Consider the following 18,996-nt stretch of genomic DNA (forward strand, 5'->3'; position numbering starts at 1 on the left):
ATATATAATTGGCAGTACATTAACTGTACTCATGGTAGTACTCACAGTTCAAATTTGGTTAATGTCAACAGAGTTACCCAGTAATCATTCTTCCTTCGATAAACGCGTGTGGGCCCTTGAACCCCGCCTTCTTTCCCTCTTGTTGCGCCTTCTGTATAAGCGGCCACCGTTTCTCTCTGGCAGCCTGATCCTGCGGTATCAGAGTATTTGATGCGGAGTTTCTTCTCGTCCAGAAACTTGTTCCCCTTGGCCATTTTCCATATGATGTCCCTGTAATGGCGCATAGTTAAGCGCAATATGATATTGCGAGGGGGTCCATCAGATCTTCGTTTCCCAAGTCGATGTACCACATCAATCACGTCTCTTAGCCTGTCTTTGATGCATGGTGCCACTTTTCCCAGGATATTAATGACTACTTCTCTAATATCCTCTCCCTTTGGATTTTCAGATTCCACCTGCGAGAGTACGTTTGAAGTTCAGCTACATTCTCACATAGCTCATTATTTTTGGATTGCATTTTCTTCAGCTCATTCTCTAGGAACGTTATCTTATCCTTGTTCTCGCTCACAATTTTGTGTAGTTGAGTTTCTGACAAATGATCGATCTTCTTTGATGTTTCTTCTGTAGCCAGCTCTACGAGGGACACTTTGGAGAGCGTGGCGTCTTGTTTAGTAGACAGGGACTGGATTGCAGAGAAAAGTTCCGACATGGAAATGTTTTATTTTACCCGTTTCACCGGTGGATTTTTACTTGGGGTCTGAGGTAAAGAGGTTGCAAGGATTTCATCCTGGTCAGTTTTGTTCTTTCTCTTGCTTGAGTTCGCGGCTTCTTGTGTATCCATGCTGCTCTGGTTCTCGTTGTGGCTAGCTAGCATGTCAGCCGTCTTCTGTGAGACTTGGATATTTCTTTCTACTTTGTCTTTGTCGTGTTCTTCCCATTCAACTTGACAAAAACGAACTCTAAACTTATCCCATGTCGATAAAAAAAGTTATTTAGTTTCTTTCAATATTAATAGCCAATATTTGACTGTTAACCACCTAACCCTCAATATTGCTTTGAAGAGCGCGAAAACACTCCCTCTCACAGCGAAGCATTGGCATTGGCATTTTTCCACATCCTAATAGTAACTTTGGTATTATTGTATGTAGCTACGTTTACTAGCTTGCCCCCTAGCTCGCCAGCCAATAGAGCATTGCATGTTTTGTAATTGACTTGAGCTGCAACAGATTTCCACATGTTGCTACCAACCCTGTAACGACAAAATACTTGTTCACAAAAAAAACATTCTAACAAGTGTTATTTAGCACTGTAAATGAAAGGAATTGTGGTTTTGGGTAGATTTTTCCTTTAAAGCTGTATGGCAACGTAAGAATTGCTTTGATAAATGTAATAAACTTGATTCTTGGTCTGGAGGACAAATTAAATTGTGGAATAACAATTGTCATTAATTATAACACATTGAGAGACACTTTTAATTGTTGAACCGCAGATTTAAGGTACATTGCCTTTAATTCCAGTAAATAGATTATGTATTACTTCAGATGTCCATTTTCTGATGGAGAACCAACGAACCGCAGTAGTCTGCTGCCCTATTGTGGACAAAACACACAATTTCACTTTCAAACAACACCATACTCTGGAAATGGTGTTTATTCATAATATACTATTTTAAAATTACATGAATTGGATGACTCTTTGATAAAACACTCCTTTGGCTCACAAAGGTAGGTGTGTGTGGGCAAGTTCGTTTTGCATAGCCCTGTGCACACGGGTGGTTGGAAGATTTCACTTTAGGACCAATTGTCTAATATGTAAACCCCAGGGCACCAGGCAATGCAAAACAAACTCGCCCTGTGTGTGCGCGTACGTATGACTCTGGTGGTCCACCCAGGTTGGGTCTCTAAGCCATCGGCCCAAGGGGGGGCCAGTAGGGTAGGGCTACGTTCCAAATACCAACGCTAACATCACTTAGAACGAAGCAATGTAGCATGGAATGCTAGTGTGGGTATTGGAACAGCCATACAGGTGTCAGGGCTTGAGGAGGATGGATATGGAGGTCTCTCTGATGGAGGGAGGGTTTGGTCCTTTAGTCATCCAGGAAGAAGTAGTTCCCACTCTTCTTCTGTTCACAATCCTAGATATACAACATATAGATTGGGTTACAGAGGAGCCACAATCCTAGATATACAACAGGTTAGAGGGCAAATTATATAAAATGGAGTGATGCTGAATGAAATTAGTTGAAGTCAATACGTTTACCAAAAGGACAAAAGGGATGTAAATAAAATGTAGGTTTTAAACACTCAGTATTTCCCTGTACCTTTATGGAATTCATCTTGTTGATCCTTGGTCGGAAGTTGTTGGGGTCTCTCCTGAACGTGATCTCCAGCTGTGATAGGAACTTGTTCATCCCCGCGAGTAAGGTCTGTGGCCTGAGAGGTCAAAAGTTGACAGGCCCGTGTTACACAGTTGCTTAAGAGCTAAACATGGGTTCCTAACAACCCATATCTTAGCATGATTTCAGTCCGTCTTGTCATGAAAATACCACTGTCAGACTGGAACATGAATTTCAGTCAAGATTTGACAGTTTGCTTACAAAATCACCCAATAAGCAGTTTGAAGGAGCTAAGAGTTCCATCAAGTTAGAGGAAGAAAACAATAGCTTGAAGATCAGCAGATATTTAAAGCCACCACAGATAACAGCAGATATTAAAAGCCCCCACAGATAACAGCAGATATTTAAAGCCACCACAGATAAGAACCGCAGATATTAAAAGCCACCACAGATAACAGCAGCAGATATTAAAAGCCACCACAGATAACAGCAGATGTCATGCTGCTGGGTAAATCAGTGGATGAGACCATCATGCCAAATGGATGGGGAGGGTTAACGTACGTGTTGGCAGCGGTGCTTCGCGAGGGTATACCGTCGAACACGATGACGCGGTCAGCCAGGTAGGTGGCCATGATGAAGTCGTGCTCCACCACAAACGCAGTCTTTTTGGCGTGGAGGATGAATCTACAAACAAATAATGAATGTATCAAAATCAATGGCATCCATTTAAGGCCATTAAGGTTAGTGAGGTTGTAGGGTTTCTGTATTTCCTGTCAAACAACAGATTAACGGAACAGGTTTTGTAAATGGGACTGCTGTGAGCAATGTACAGCACAAGGTGGATCTCTTTGCTGGAGGTAGAAGTTCACCCCACCCTAACCACAGATCTAGGATCAGAGTGTGTGTGGTTACCTTTTGATGACCTTGGCGCACACGAGACGCTGCTCAGAGTCCAGGTAGGCGGAGGGCTCGTCTATCAGGTAGACATCAGCTGGTTTCCCCAGACACAGGGCCATGGCCACCCTCTGCAACTCTCCACCAGACAGGTTCTGGACCTAGAGACAAGCAGGGGGGTGTTTATTAGACACCAAACGGAGGAAAACGGACCGAAACAGGGAGTACCTGGACTGGACATGTCCAATAAGAATTGCTTGTTTTAATTTTCTGGTCCAGTGTGTATGGTCCATTGGGGCAGTGTATTGCAAAGTGTTTTGCATCAGAAATGTATTATTCTGTTCTTAAATGGACAAGTCCAGGTAGTAGTACTGCCCCGTTTCAAAACATTCAATGCGAACTGAACACAACCCAGAAAGCACAACTTACGTCCTGGTCGATGATGCTCTCAATCTGCATAGGCTTCATGACATCAGTCACAAACTGGGGGTGAGTGTAGGCATCTCGGATCTTCTCATGGAGCAGAGCCCGCACACTACCCTACAGACAGATGACATGAGGAAGTTAGTCGGGCTGAGGGGCACGCTACCCGACAGAGGACACGAGGGGCACGCTACCCGACAGAGGACACGAGGGGCACGCTACCCGACAGAGGACACGAGGGGCACGCTACCCGACAGAGGACACGAGGGGCACGCTACCCGACAGAGGACACGAGGGGCACGCTACCCGACAGAGGACACGAGGGGCACGCTACCCGACAGAGGACACGAGGGGCACGCTACCCGACAGAGGACACGAGGGGCACGCTACCCGACAGAGGACACGAGGGGCACGCTACCCGACAGAGGACACGAGGGGCACGCTACCCGACAGAGGACACGAGGGGCACGCTACCCGACAGAGGACACGAGGGGCACGCTACCCGACAGAGGACACGCTACCCGACAGAGGACACGAGGGGCACGCTACCCGACAGAGGACACGCTACCCGACAGAGGACACGAGGGGCACGCTACCCGACAGAGGACACGCTACCCGACAGAGGACACGAGGGGCACGCTACCCGACAGAGGACACGCTACCCGACAGAGGACACGAGGGGCACGCTACCCGACAGAGGACACGAGGGGCACGCTACCCGACAGAGGACACGAGGGGCACGCTACCCGACAGAGGACACGAGGGGCACGCTACCCGACAGAGGACACGAGGGGCACGCTACCCGACAGAGGACACGAGGGGCACGCTACCCGACAGAGGACACGAGGGGCACGCTACCCGACAGAGGACACGAGGGGCACGCTACCCGACAGAGGACATGAGGGAGTTAGTCAGGAGCTGAGGGGCACGCTACTCTACAGAGACAGAGGACATGAGGGGCACGCTACCCTACAGAGACAGAGGACATGAGGGAGTTAGTCAGTAGCTGAGGGGCACGCTACCCAACAGAGGACATGAGGGAGTTAGTCAGTAGCTGAGGGGCACGCTACCCAACAGAGGACATGAGGGAGTTAGTCAGTAGCTGAGGGGCACGCTACCCAACAGAGGACATGAGGGAGTTAGTCAGTAGCTGAGGGGCACGCTACCCTACAGAGGACATGAGGGAGTTAGTCAGTAGCTGAGGGGCACGCTACCCTACAGAGGACATGAGGGAGTTAGTCAGTTGCTGAGGGGCACGCTACCCAACAGAGGACATGAGGGAGTTAGTCAGGAGCTGAGGGGCACGCTACTCTACAGAGACAGAGGACATGAGGGGCACGCTACCCTACAGAGACAGAGGACATGAGGGAGTTAGTCAGGAGCTGAGGGGCAAGTGTCTGTGTTAGAGATGTGTAGTTGTCAAGGCAGTGACTGGTTGGTACCTACTTTGAATTTGGGGCTGATCTTTTGGGGTTTGTAGCTGACGTTCAAGATAGGCACTTCCCCTTTGGACGTAATGGAAAATGTTTAGGAAAAATGGACAGTGTACAAAACAATAAGAACGCCTACCTAATATTGTGTTGCACCACCCCCCCTTTAGCCATCAAAACAGTCTCACTTAAATATTTTGTCTTGCCCATTCACCCTCTGAATGGCACACATACACAATTCATGTATCAATTGTCGCAAGGCTTAAAAATCCTTATGTAACCGGTCTCCTCCCCTTCATCTACACTGATTGAAGTGGATTTAACAAGTGACATCAAAAAGGGATCAAAGCTTTCACCTGGATTGTAGCTCATGGAAAGAGCAGGTGTTCCAAATGTTTTGTACACTGTGTATATTAGAGTACATGGTTCCAGCAATTAGACGATGTGAAGAGGAACTAAAAGTTGTCAAACGTTATTTACCCCCTTCATCTGGTTTCAGACGGCCAGCCAGCATTCTGATGAACGTGGTTTTGCCCGTCCCTGAAAGATGATTTAGAAATAAGACTCATTATATGGAACTTGGTTGATAAAGACACTCCTCCCCCTCTCCCGCCTCCTCACCGTTCTCTCCCAGCATGACCATGATCTCAGAGTCAGTGAACTCTCCTTCCAGGATCTCCAGGGCAAAGTCTCCCATGTTCTTCTTCATGTGGGGGTACTGGTAGTGGCACATCCTCTTGATCTCCTCCTCGTTGGCCGTCTCCGCCACCTAGTGTTGTATTATCACACTATTTTAGTTTAGACATTATGAACTAGACGGGTCGAGCCCTGAATGCTGATTGGCTGAAAGACCACATACCACGGGTCAGACAAAAATATATACTTTCTATTATTCTAACTACGTTGGTAACCAGTTTATAATAGCAATAAGGCACCCCTGGGGTTTGTGGCACTGCGTTGCGTCGTGCCTAAGAACAGCCCTTCGCCGTGGTATATTGGCCATATGCCACATATCCTCGGGCCTTATTGCTTAATTGTATCAGATTACCTTGAACACCAGCGATATCTCCCTGAAACGCAGATTCTCCGTGGGCACATAGCCGTCCAGGAAAATGTTGATGCCTGGAGAAAGGAGCGGAGGAGGCCTGGGGTTAGAGGTGAAGTGGTCAAGTGAACAGGACAGATGTGCATTGGGAAAATATCCATCGGTTGTGGTGATATGCTCCACTGACAGATTGTGAAAAGCTGTGTTACCATTTTGAGGGTAAGTGACAGAGGGGTGGTCTATGGGGTGCTGCGCTAGGCTAGGGCCTTAAGGCTTTGAAATATCTGTACCAGTTGGCTCTGCAGCAGACCCATTAGAGTTAGTCCCTAGTGGGGTCAGACTGGGGGTTTACTGTAGCAGAGATCAAGTTGAGACAGATCTTCATTTGTCTTCACAGACTAGAGTATAGCCTGCCATGTACTGAGGATATACTTTATCCATTGATATCAACGCAAATAATAAAGTACACATACCAATAGCCAGGGCGTCATTGTGAATGAGGTAAGAGGGTGGTAGAGGTAGTTTCGCCTTCCCTGACTCCAAAGGGCATAGTGACCGCTCCGTAAGCGCTGGACACTCCGTACAAACAGCGTGGTGTTTATGGTGTAGTATGAAGTGTTTAGGGTCCTACCTTCTCTAACTCCAAAGGGCATAGTGACCACTCCATAGGCGCTGGGCACTCCGTACAGACAGCAGATGAAGTCAGACAGGTAGTCCAGCACACTCAGGTCGTGTTCCACCACTATGATGTATCTGGGAGAGTGGACAAAATAAGAGTCAAGAGACTACAAGACAAGAAAAAGCTGATGGAAGAATAGTGGATAATGTTCAAGTAGGCATAAAACCAAAAGTAAACCAAGTGAAATCGGGAGGAACTACCAGGTTGGTGTTTACGAGGAATAAAGCAGAAAAAAACTGCCAGGGCAGTACTACCTGAATTTGTCCAATGAGAAACTATGTTTTTTCTTTTTCCGTTGCAAAACGCTTTGCTACAGTATGCCCTTTTGAACAGGACCCAGCCCTCTAGTGAGAGCATCATGTAATGTAACAGACCTGTCTGGGGAGATGAGGGAGCGGATGGTGACGGCAGCTCTTAGACGCTGCTTCACATCCAGGTAACTGGACGGCTCGTCAAACATGAAGCTGGAAGGAACCACAAAGAGAGCCACGTTAAGAACCACAACATATTCAGTCTTGGACGGCTTCTGCTGAAGCTGGTGCTGTTGACTTACATGTCTGCTCTCTGGATGCAGACCACAGCGATGGCAAAGCGCTGCAGCTCTCCTCCTGATAGGTCCTCCACATTCCTCTCCCTGAGATGAGTCAGATCTGAGACAGGAGAGATTAAATAATCTGCTGACCAAATTGTATATTTTACTGACAACTTGACTGTAGAAGTGGGTCAAAAGTAGAGGTCGACCGATTAATCGGAATGGCCGATTAATTAGGGCTGATTTCAAGTTTTCATAACAATCGGTAATTGGCATTTTTGGACAACGATTATGGCCAATTACATTGCACTCCACGAGGAGACTGCGTGGCAGGCCGACTACCTGTTACGCGAGTGCAGCAAGGAGCCAAGGTAAGGTGCTAGCTAGCATTAAACGTAGCTTGTAAAAAAAACAATCAATCTTAACATAATCACTATTTAACTACACATGGTTGATGATATTACTAGTTTATCTAGCTTGTCCCGCGTTGCATATAATCGATGCGGTGCCTGTTGATTCAATGATAAATTACAGCCTACTTCGCCAAACGGGTAATTTAACAAGCGCATTCGCGAAAAAAAGCACTGTCGTTGCACCAATGTGTACCTAACCACAAACACCAACGCCTTTCTTAAAATCAATACACAAGTATATATTTTTAAACCTGCATATTTAGTTAACATTGCCTGCTAACATGAATTTATTTTAACTAGGGAAATTGTGTCACTTCTCGTGTTCTGTACAAGCAGAGTCAGGGTATATGCAGCAGTTTGGGCCACCTGGCTCGTTGCGAACTGTGTGAAGACCATTCCTTCCTAACAAAGGCCGCAATTAATTTGCCAGAATTATACATAATTATGACATAACATTGAAGGTTGTGTAATGTAACAGGTTGTGTAATGCATCTGGTTTGGGGCGAGCGGTCGCATTTGCATTCGCTCTGCATTCGCTCTGCAGGTAGTATAACTTTTATAACTTTTCATTACATTTCATTATAGTACAACGATTTAATTTGTCCAACCTTAGCAATTTCTTCTTAACTAGCTACATAGCCGTCTGTGTATCAAAGATAACTGCGTAATTATCGTATTTCGTCGTCTCGTTGTCCACTGCTATCTGCCCAGCAGCTAGCAAACGTCCACCGTCTACCGAATAGTAGTATAACTTTTCACTACATTTCATTATAGCACAACGGTCTGATTTTCATTTTCATTACAGTACAACGGTTTGACTTGTTTGATCTTAGCTAGCTACATAGCCGTCCTTTATCAAACATAATTGCGTCGTTATTGAGGTTCGCTAGCGAGCTATTTTCGTTCGAAATTAACGCAACGTAGCCAACACTGCCACCGAAGAGCATTGTAGAAACGATTACAATACAACGGAACGACTTGTTTTGTGTAGTGTTAGCTAGCTACATAGTTTTCTTTGCTAGCTTTGTATCTAAGATAATTGTGTAACTCTGAGTAATTATCGGTTAGCTAGCCAGCTAGTTTCGCCTGCCGCGCTGCCGTCCTCCTACCTAGCCAACACTGCTAGCTAACACTGCTAGCTAGCCAACTTCTACCGAATAGCAGCACTGTAGAAACTTACATTACAACGGAACGACTTGATTAGCGTAGTGTTAGCTAGTTGTCTTTGCTGTCCTTGTATCCATGATAATTGTGTAGTTTAGAGAAACTTAGAGAAACTGTCGAGGTCACCTAGCCAGCTTCACTTTCAACAACGCAGCTACTGCTAGCCAGGCTACTCCACCAGCCAGCAGTACTATATCATTTTAGTCAATAAGATTTTTAATTTTATTGGTTTTTTGCTACGTAAGCTTAACTTTCTGAACATTCGAGACGTGTAGCCCACTTGTCATTCTAATCTCCTTTGCTTTAGCGTAGCCTCTTCTGTAGCCTGTCAAATATGTGTCTGTCTATCCCTGTTCTCTCCTCTCTGCACAGACCATACAAACGCCTCACACCGCGTGGCCGCGCCCACCCTAACCTGGTGGTCCCAGCCCGCACGACCCACGTGGAGTTCCAGGTCTCCGGTAGCCTCTGGAACTGCCGATCCGCGGCCAACAAGGCAGAGCTCATCTCAGCCTATGCGTCCCTCCAGTCCCTCGACTTCTTGGCACTGACGGAAACATGGCTCACCACAGATAACACTGCTACTCCTACTGCTCTCTCTTCGTCTGCCCACGTGTTCTCGCACACCCCGAGAGCTTCTGGTCAGCGGGGTGGTGGCACCGGGATCCTCATCTCTCCCAAGTGGTCATTCTCTCTTTCTCCCCTTACCCATCTGTCTATCGCCTCCTTTGAATTCCATGCTGTCACAGTTACCAGCCCTTTCAAGCTTAACATCCTTATCATTTATCGCCCTCCAGGTTCCCTTGGAGAGTTCATCAATGAGCTTGATGCCTTGATAAGCTCCTTTCCTGAGGACGGCTCACCTCTCACAGTTCTGGGTGACTTTAACCTCCCCATGTCTACCTTTGACTCATTCCTCTCTGCCTCCTTCTTTCCACTCCTCTCCTCTTTTGACCTCACCCTCTCACCTTCCCCCCCTACTCACAAGGCAGGCAATACGCTTGACCTCATCTTTACTAGATGCTGTTCTTCCACTAACCTCATTGCAACTCCCCTCCAAGTCTCCGACCACTACCTTGTATCCTTTTCCCTCTCGCTCTCATCCAACACTTCCCACACTGCCCCTACTCGGATGGTATCGCGCCGTCCCAACCTTCGCTCTCTCTCCCCCGCTACTCTCTCCTCTTCCATCCTATCATCTCTTCCCTCTGCCCAAACCTTCTCCAACCTATCTCCTGATTCTGCCTCCTCAACCCTCCTCTCCTCCCTTTCTGCATCCTTTGACTCTCTATGTCCCCTATCCTCCAGGCCGGCTCGGTCCTCCCCTCCCGCTCCGTGGCTCGACGACTCATTGCGAGCTCACAGAACAGGGCTCCGGGCAGCCGAGCGGAAATGGAGGAAAACTCGCCTCCCTGCGGACCTGGCATCCTTTCACTCCCTCCTCTCTACATTTTCCTCTTCTCTCTCTGCTGCTAAAGCCACTTTCTACCACTCTAAATTCCAAGCATCTGCCTCTAACCCTAGGAAGCTCTTTGCCACCTTCTCCTCCCTCCTGAATCCTCCTCCCCCTCCCCCCCCCCTCCTCCCTCTCTGCAGACGACTTCGTCAACCATTTTGAAAAGAAGGTCGACGACATCCGATCCTCGTTTGCTAAGTCAAACGACACCGCTGGTTCTGCTCACACTGCCCTACCCTGTGCTTTGACCTCTTTCTCTCCTCTCTCTCCAGATGAAATCTCGCGTCTTGTGACGGCCGGCCGCCCAACAACCTGCCCGCTTGACCCTATCCCCTCCTCTCTTCTCCAGACCATTTCCGGAGACCTTCTCCCTTACCTCACCTCGCTCATCAACTCATCCCTGACCGCTGGCTACGTCCCTTCCGTCTTCAAGAGAGCGAGAGTTGCACCCCTTCTGAAGAAACCTACACTCGATCCCTCCGATGTCAACAACTACAGACCAGTATCCCTTCTTTCTTTTCTCTCCAAAACTCTTGAACGTGCCGTCCTTGGCCAGCTCTCCTGCTATCTCTCTCAGAATGACCTTCTTGATCCAAATCAGTCAGGTTTCAAGACTAGTCACTCAACTGAGACTGCTCTTCTCTGTATCACGGAGGCGCTCCGCACTGCTAAAGCTAACTCTCTTTCCTCTGCTCTCATCCTTCTAGACCTATCGGCTGCCTTCGATACTGTGAACCATCAGATCCTCCTCTCCACCCTCTCCGAGTTGGGCATCTCCGGCGCGGCCCACGCTTGGATTGCGTCCTACCTGACAGGTCGCTCCTACCAGGTGGCGTGGCGAGAATCTGTCTCCTCACCACGCGCTCTCACCACTGGTGTCCCCCAGGGCTCTGTTCTAGGCCCTCTCCTATTCTCGCTATACACCAAGTCACTTGGCTCTGTCATAACCTCACATGGTCTCTCCTATCATTGCTATGCAGACGACACACAACTAATCTTCTCCTTTCCCCCTTCTGATGACCAGGTGGCGAATCGCATCTCTGCATGTCTGGCAGACATATCAGTGTGGATGACGGATCACCACCTCAAGCTGAACCTCGGCAAGACGGAGCTGCTCTTCCTCCCGGGGAAGGACTGCCCGTTCCATGATCTCGCCATCACGGTTGACAACTCCATTGTGTCCTCCTCCCAGAGCGCTAAGAACCTTGGCGTGATCCTGGACAACACCCTGTCGTTCTCAACTAACATCAAGGCGGTGGCCCGTTCCTGTAGGTTCATGCTCTACAACATCCGCAGAGTACGACCCTGCCTCACACAGGAAGCGGCGCAGGTCCTAATCCAGGCACTTGTCATCTCCCGTCTGGATTACTGCAACTCGCTGTTGGCTGGGCTCCCTGCCTGTGCCATCAAACCCCTACAACTCATCCAGAACGCCGCAGCCCGTCTGGTGTTCAACCTTCCCAAGTTCTCTCACGTCACCCCGCTCCTCCGCTCTCTCCACTGGCTTCCAGTTGAAGCTCGCATCCGCTACAAGACCATGGTGCTTGCCTACGGAGCTGTGAGGGGAACGGCACCTCAGTACCTTCAGGCTCTGATCAGGCCCTACACCCAAACAAGGGCACTGCGTTCATCCACCTCTGGCCTGCTCGCCTCCCTACCACTGAGGAAGTACAGTTCCCGCTCAGCCCAGTCAAAACTGTTCGCTGCTCTGGCACCCCAATGGTGGAACAAACTCCCTCACGACGCCAGGACAGCGGAGTCAATCACCACCTTCCGGAGACACCTGAAACCCCACCTCTTCAAGGAATACCTAGGATAGGATAAAGCAATCCTTCTGCCCCCCCCCCCCCCCTTAAAAGATTTAGATGCACTATTGTAAAGTGGTTGTTCCACTGGATGTCATTAGGTGAATGCACCAATTTGTAAGTCGCTCTGGATAAGAGCGTCTGCTAAATGACTTAAATGTAAATGTAACAGCAATATTTAGACTTAGGGATGCCACCCGTTAGATAAAATACTGAACGGTTCCGTATTTCACTGAAAGAATAAACGTTTTGTTTTTGAAATGATAGTTTCCGGATTTGACCATATTAATGACCTAAGGCTCGTATTTCTGTGTGTTATATTAAAGTCAATGATTTGATAGGGCAGTCTGACTGAGCGGTGGTAGGCAGCAGCAGGCTCGTAAGCATTCATTCAAACAGCACCTTCCTGCATTTGCCAGCAGCTCTTCGCTGTGCTTCAAGCATTGCGCTGTTTATGACTTCAAGTCTATCAATTCCCGAGATTAGGCTGGCAATACTAAAGTACCTATTAGAACATCCAATAGTCAAAGGTATATGAAATACAAATGGTATAGAAAGAAATAGTCCTATGATAACTACAACCTAAAACTTCTTACCTGGGAATATAGAAGACTCATGTTAAAAGGAACTTAAACGTTAGCTTTTTTACATGGCACATATTGCACTTTTACTTTCTTCTCCAACACTTTGTTTTTGCATTATTTAAACCAAATTGAACAGGTTTCATTATTTATTTGAGACTAAATTGATTTTATTTATGTATTATATTAAGTTAAAATAGTGTTCATTCAGTATTGTTGTAATTGTCTTTATTACAAATATATTTATATAAATGTATATTTATTTAAAAAATAAAATCGGCCGACCTCTAGTCAAAAGGAACATTTTTTTTTGACATAAATGGAAAGTTTGGATTACATATACACAAGAAGAGAAAAGACAAGGTGAGAAACCAATCTAAACGTACCAAGCTGCTTACAGACGATGGTCTCAGTTTTGGAGTCGTCTTTCCTGCTCAGAATGGAGCCCACAGTCCCCTAGTGGCAAAACACAGCACTACTGTTAGCCTGTCAGACAACAATTCTGTACAGATCTGTGTATCCCCGCATTAATTTCTACAGGTCTGAACCCAAACCCACAGGCTTGACTGACCTTGACAGTCTTGGGGATCTGGTCGACGTACTGGGGCTTGACGATGGCTTTCAGGTCATCCTCCAAGATCTTGGTAAAGTAGTTCTGGAGCTCAGAGCCACGGAAGTAGGTCAGGATCTCCTGCCAGTCTGGTGGAGCCTGGTGGAGGAACGGGAGAAAATTGAGCTTTTGAAACTAGAGATAGAGTGATGGTAACACAGCAGTGTTTTAGTAACTAGTTGCATTTCTGTCATTTAGCTGACATTGTAAGGTCATTCTGCTGACATTATAATTATGCAGAGGGACTTAAGTGACCCTTTAAACATTGTAAAGCCAGATACATTTACATTACATTTAAGTCATTTAGCAGACGCTCTTATCCAGAGCGACTTACAAATTGGTGCATTCACCAAGATAATAATGTATTAGACATCTGGCTACATTCTCTACAAGGCTGTGTCATAAAACTAATAGTTACACACTTACATCATACTTCCCCAAGTTAGGCTTCTGTTTTCCAGCCAGAATTTTCAGCGCCGTGGATTTCCCGATTCCGTTGGTGCCCACAAGTCCCAGAACCTCTCCAGGTCTGGGAATGGGTAATCTGAAATGGAATATTGCACAAGTACAGTCCATGGATTCAAGAGAGAAACAAACATTCAGTGAGATTAGGCCTACAGGTCTATGAGACAAACACAGCTCTCTTTACCTTGAAAAGTAACCCACCTATGCAACTTGAAGGAGTTGGCACAGTATCTGTGAGTTGTCTCTTTCTCGAGGTTGCTTGGCAAGTTGACAATAGACAAGGCCCCAAATGGACATTTCTGGAATAAAAAAAAGTCAGTGCTAAGTGCCATGTAATCAGGACTGAAGGAAAATGCATAAAGAAAAAAATACTCGTCCACATCTATCAACAGAGGGTCAGTCATTTTGTTACGATTTTACCTTGATACAGATGCCACAACCGATACAGAGCGATTCGGAAATCCACACAATTTTGCTCTGAGCTGTGACTTCTATGCACAGTTTGCCTGCAAGACAAAAATATTACAAAGATGAATGACAATTGAGTCTTGAAAAAGTCAACATGGACCATTTCAACTGTACATAACTTGAGGCATTATCGTTTAGGCTACTGCCTCAAGACCTGGAGGAATTAGTTATAATGTATGTGTCAGAGAATTTTATAATAGGCCTAGATTATCAAGTTCGAGGTTCAGCACAGTAGGAAAGGATGCAGCACAAGTCGTACCCATCCGAACCACAGGGCAACTCTTCTTGCACTCTTGCCGGCATTTCTTTGGCTTGCATTTGTCATGGTTCACAATGGCGATTCTGGTGTTTTTCTCCGACATTCTGCCTGCCTCTTGTCAATTCTTGGCGGAGCAGAATCCCTCCCCAGAGTACTGCATACAGAGATATGAGAGTTTAGATCAGACAAGGGTTAGGCCTGTAGCGTCTGCAGAGAGAGTGAGTCAGATTGATAACAGTTTGGATGAATGAATACAGAAATGGCCTGTAAATTACTATTTATTATGGATTTCCATTAGCTGCTGCCAAGGCAGTAGCTACTCTTCCTGGGGTCCAGCAAAATTAAAGCAGTTATACAATTTTAAAAACATTACAATACATTCACAACACATTAAGTGTGTGCCCCAAATCTATGGGAGGCTAGAGAGAAGAATGTATCTAGCTATTTCTATCTCGTATCCATCTCCCACTTCGAGTCAAGAAGGCAAAATGGATAACGTTATAACTTAGTAGGTACAACTCGATAACGAGTAACACTGAAATATGTAACAATGATAGCTATCAGCAAAGAGACGGAGACTAGTTGGGCAGTGTTGATGGCACTGACAGTTCAGATAGCTACATTAGCAAGTTTGCCAACTAACACGTAGTTTACCCTAGCGTTACCCTAACGGTCACTTCATCCAAATCAGCTGGAAGGCGACACTGTTGGCTATACAAACTAGTTAGCCAGCTTACTAGTATCAGTGACCTATAATTAAACACGTGGTAATTTAATTGGCAGTTATAAACTATCAAATGAACGAACAGCTGTCATGTGAAATGAACAGAGGCGGCTATGATACACTAGCTAGCAAGCTACCGTTAGCTAGCTAATTGGCTAACGAACAGTGCTGACGTTGGTGCTAGCTCTGTTAGCTAGCCAGCTGGACAAGCAGCCCATTAAAATGTTATTTGACAAGTTTGTTATTACTATCATTTATTTATCAATCGAACTCACCCAGAAACACTCTTCGGGTGTTTCTGTCCTCCAGGTCTGATACTTTTGGTTTTAAAGTGTCGTTTTACTACGGCGTTTCAAACAACGTGTTCTCAACAGGGACAGAACGCCGGGAGAAAAATGGCGCTCCAATGCGTAAAGTTTAGCGACGTCCTGCCATGCGTCGCTGTGACGTAGGTATCTACGAGAGCAAAAAGTGGGAGTAGGTTATTTGAGGTGATGGCAAAGCAGAACATCTGTTAGACATTCCTAAAAAGAAATTGAAGTGTATGATCAGAAATGTTTAATTGAATTTGTGAGGCCTTCAATGTAAACTCAAGCTGATGTATAATTTTACCTTTGTAAGATACAATGGCTTAATTTCTTGCATGGCCTTAATAAAAAAAAGTGTGTCAATGGGTTCAACATGCAATCAAATGAATAAAAGGGAAATATGTTACTTATCGAAAACAAGTTATTTTAACTACATAGGCCCATTGATGCTAAGATGTTTAGAAATATGAATCGCAATGTATTTATCATATAGGAACATTTATTTTGAAGGCATCTCTGGCTGCAGTGCAACTGGTGTCTTCAATGTCGTGGCACATACTGTATCAAAATGCAAAATGAGACAAAGTGAGTATCCTTAAACCACCATATGGCCTACTCAAATCAGACCAAATTTAATTGAATTGGTCACATACATATATTTAGCAGATGTTATTGCGAGTGTAGCGAAACGTTTGTGTTCTAAGCTCCAACAGTGCAGAATATCTAAAAATACACAACAATACAAATCTAAAACTAAATGAATGGAATTCAGAAATATAGAAATATTCGGGTGAGCATTGTCAGAGTCTGGAATATATGACCAAAAGTATGTGGACACCTGCTAGTCGAACATCTCATTCCAAAATCATGGATTGAGAAGGTCCCCCTTTGCTGCTATAACAGCCTTTACTCTTCTGGGAAGGAACGCGGATACCAAGTCAGTTGTACAACTGAATGCCTTTAACTGCATTTAACTCAACCCCTCTGAATCACCCGGGGAACAGGGGCAGAACAACAGATCTTTTACCTTGTTAGCTCGGGGATTCAATTCAGCAACCTTTCAGTTACTGGCCCAATGCTCGAACCACTAGGCTACCTGCTGCTAGATGTTGGAACATTTCTGCGGGGGACTTGCCTCCATTTAACCACAAGAGTATTAGTGAGGTCGGCACTGATTTTGAGCGATTAGGCCTAGGTCGCAGTAGGCATTCCAATTCATCCCAAAGGTGTTCGATGGGAGGGTGTTCAGGGCTCTGTGCAGGCCAGTCAAGTTCTTCCACGCAAATCTTGACAAACCATTTCTCTATGAACCTCGCTTCGTGCACAGGGGCATTGTCATGTTGAAACAGGAAAGGGCCTTCTCCAAACTGTTGCCACAAAGTTGGAAGCACAGCATGGTCTAGAATGTCATTGTATGCTGTAGCATTAAGATTTCCCTTCACTGGATCTAAGGGGCCTAGCCCAAAACAGGAAAAACAGCCCCAGAACATTATTCCTCCACTAAACTTTACAGTTGGCACTATGCATCGGGCTTTACAGTTGGCACTATGCATTGGGGCAGGTAGCGTTCTCCTGGCATTCGCCAAATACAGATTTGTCCGCCGGACTGCCAGATGTTGAAGCGTATATTTTTATAACTCTAGAGAATGTGTTTCCACTTCACCAGAGTCCAATGGCGGCAAACTTTACACCACTCCAGCCAACGCTTGGCATTGGGCATGGTGATCTTAGGCTTGTGTGCGGCTGCTCGGCCATGGAAATCCATTTCATGAAGCTCCAGATGAACAGTTATTGTGCTGATGTTGCTTCCAGAGGCAGTTTGGAACTCAGTAGTGAGTGTTGCAACAGAGGACAGAGCATTTTTACGCGCTACGCACTTCAGCACTCGGCGGTCTCGTTCTGTGAGCTAGTGTGGGCAACCACTCCTAGACGTTTCCACTTCACAATAACAGCACTTAAGAGTTGACCAGGGCAGCTAAAGCAGGTCAGAAATTTGACTAACTGACTTATTGGAAAGGTGGCATCCTATGATGGTGAAAATCACTGAGCTCTTCAGTCAGGCCATTTTACTGCCAATTTGTGTCTATGGAGATTGCATGGCTGTGTGCTTGATTTTATACACCTGTCAGCAACAGGTTTGGCTGAAATAGCCGAATCCACTAATTTGAAGGGGTGTCCACATACCTTTCTACTGTATATATAGTGTACATGGGATGTAGACATTTTGGAAAGTATGTGGATAGAATATTTAGTAAATCTGAAGAATACTATATGTAAAGCAATAGTTAAATAGGATGGCCTTGACTAGAATACAGTATATACATATGAAATGGGTAAAACAGTATGTCAACATTATTAAGTGACCAGTGTGACCATGTCTATGTACATAGGGCAGCAGCCTCTAAGGTGCAGGATTGAGTTACTGGGTGGTAGCCGGCTAGTGACAGTGACTAAGTTCAGGGAAGGGTACTGGGGGGAGGCCGGCTAGTGATGGCTATTTAACAGTCTAATGGCCTTGAGATAAAATATGTTTTTCCGTCTCTTCGTCACAGTTTTGATGCACCTGCACTAACCTCGCCTTCTGGATGATAGCTGGGTTAACAGTCAGTGGCTCGGATGGCTGTCATTGATGATCTTCTTGGCCTTCCTGTGACACCGGGTCCTGGAGGGCAGGGAGTGAGCCTCCGGGGATGCATTGGGAAGACTGCACCAGCATTATTCAACTAATAAAAGACTGGACGACCTGACCAGAGACGTCCAGGACCTGAAGATCAGCTTGCAGTTCTCCCAGGGTCAGCTCTATGAGTTGAAACAGGAGAACAGCAAGATGACAGCAATCTGTAAGTCATTGAGAGAGGACATCAGTTCTGTATGTGAATCCTTGAATCCATGAAAACATTGACGGATAAATCTCGAGGGACAATCAATGCGGAATAACATGGTTGTGGACGCAATTGTAGAATCTCCACATGAGACCTGGACGGAGTCTGAGGACAAAGTGAGGGAAATGATCTCTGAGAAATTGAAGATGGACCACAGGAAGATTGAAGTGGAGTGCGCCCACAGGACAGGAAAACCCACGACCAGCCCAGGTGACAGGCCCAGGCCGATAGTGGTCAAGTTCCTGAGGTTCAAGGACAAGGTAGCTGTTCTGGAAAGTGGCAAGAATTTGAGAGGAACATACATCTTCCTCAACCAGGACTATCCTGAAGCTCTGCGCCAGAAGAGGAAATAACTTTTCCCAGCCATGAAAGCTGCCAGAGTGCGTGGGCACATCGCTTACATCTGCCATGACAGGCTCATTGTCCACCCTCCCTCCCAGAAGTCTGGAAGGGATGAGAGAGCCAAGCCTATGGGTTCGTAGTTTCAACCCCACAGCACACACACATGCACGCACGTGCACGT

At 46.2% G+C, this 18,996-nt stretch overlaps 1 protein-coding gene across 1 annotated transcript; it reads right to left on the reverse strand.

Annotated features, from left to right (window-relative positions):
* Nucleotides 1-1,444: 1,444 nt before the first annotated feature.
* abce1 (ATP-binding cassette, sub-family E (OABP), member 1) lies at nt 1,445-15,712 on the reverse strand. The gene is made up of 19 exons (XM_055915872.1): nt 15,559-15,712; nt 14,560-14,713; nt 14,253-14,338; nt 14,034-14,131; nt 13,794-13,911; nt 13,329-13,466; nt 13,144-13,213; nt 7,360-7,456; nt 7,181-7,270; nt 6,759-6,880; nt 6,131-6,204; nt 5,704-5,851; nt 5,563-5,622; nt 5,099-5,157; nt 3,659-3,769; nt 3,248-3,390; nt 2,897-3,019; nt 2,321-2,432; nt 1,445-2,134 (listed from the first exon to the last, which is right to left on the reverse strand). The coding sequence occupies exons 2-19, from the start codon at nt 14,660-14,662 to the stop codon at nt 2,087-2,089; spliced, it is 1,800 nt and encodes a 599-aa protein (XP_055771847.1). The 5' UTR covers nt 14,663-14,713; nt 15,559-15,712; the 3' UTR covers nt 1,445-2,086.
* Nucleotides 15,713-18,996: the final 3,284 nt, after the last annotated feature.

Source organism: Salvelinus fontinalis, unplaced genomic scaffold (genome assembly GCF_029448725.1).
Source record: "Salvelinus fontinalis isolate EN_2023a unplaced genomic scaffold, ASM2944872v1 scaffold_1168, whole genome shotgun sequence".
NCBI lineage: Eukaryota > Metazoa > Chordata > Actinopteri > Salmoniformes > Salmonidae > Salvelinus > Salvelinus fontinalis.

What these genes read in the sequence shown, in the direction of transcription:
- abce1 (XM_055915872.1), bottom strand. Translation starts at nt 14,662, where the DNA reads ATGTCGGAGAAAAACACCAGAATCGCCATTGTGAACCATGACAAATGC. An exon ending in AACTCCTTCAAGTTGCATAG is followed by an intron (nt 13,912 to 14,033) that starts GTGGGTTACTTT and finishes ATTCCATTTCAG; the next exon opens with ATTACCCATTCCCAGACCTG. An exon ending in AGATCAGCCCCAAATTCAAA is followed by an intron (nt 3,770 to 5,098) that starts GTAGGTACCAAC and finishes ATCTGTCTGTAG; the next exon opens with GGTAGTGTGCGGGCTCTGCT.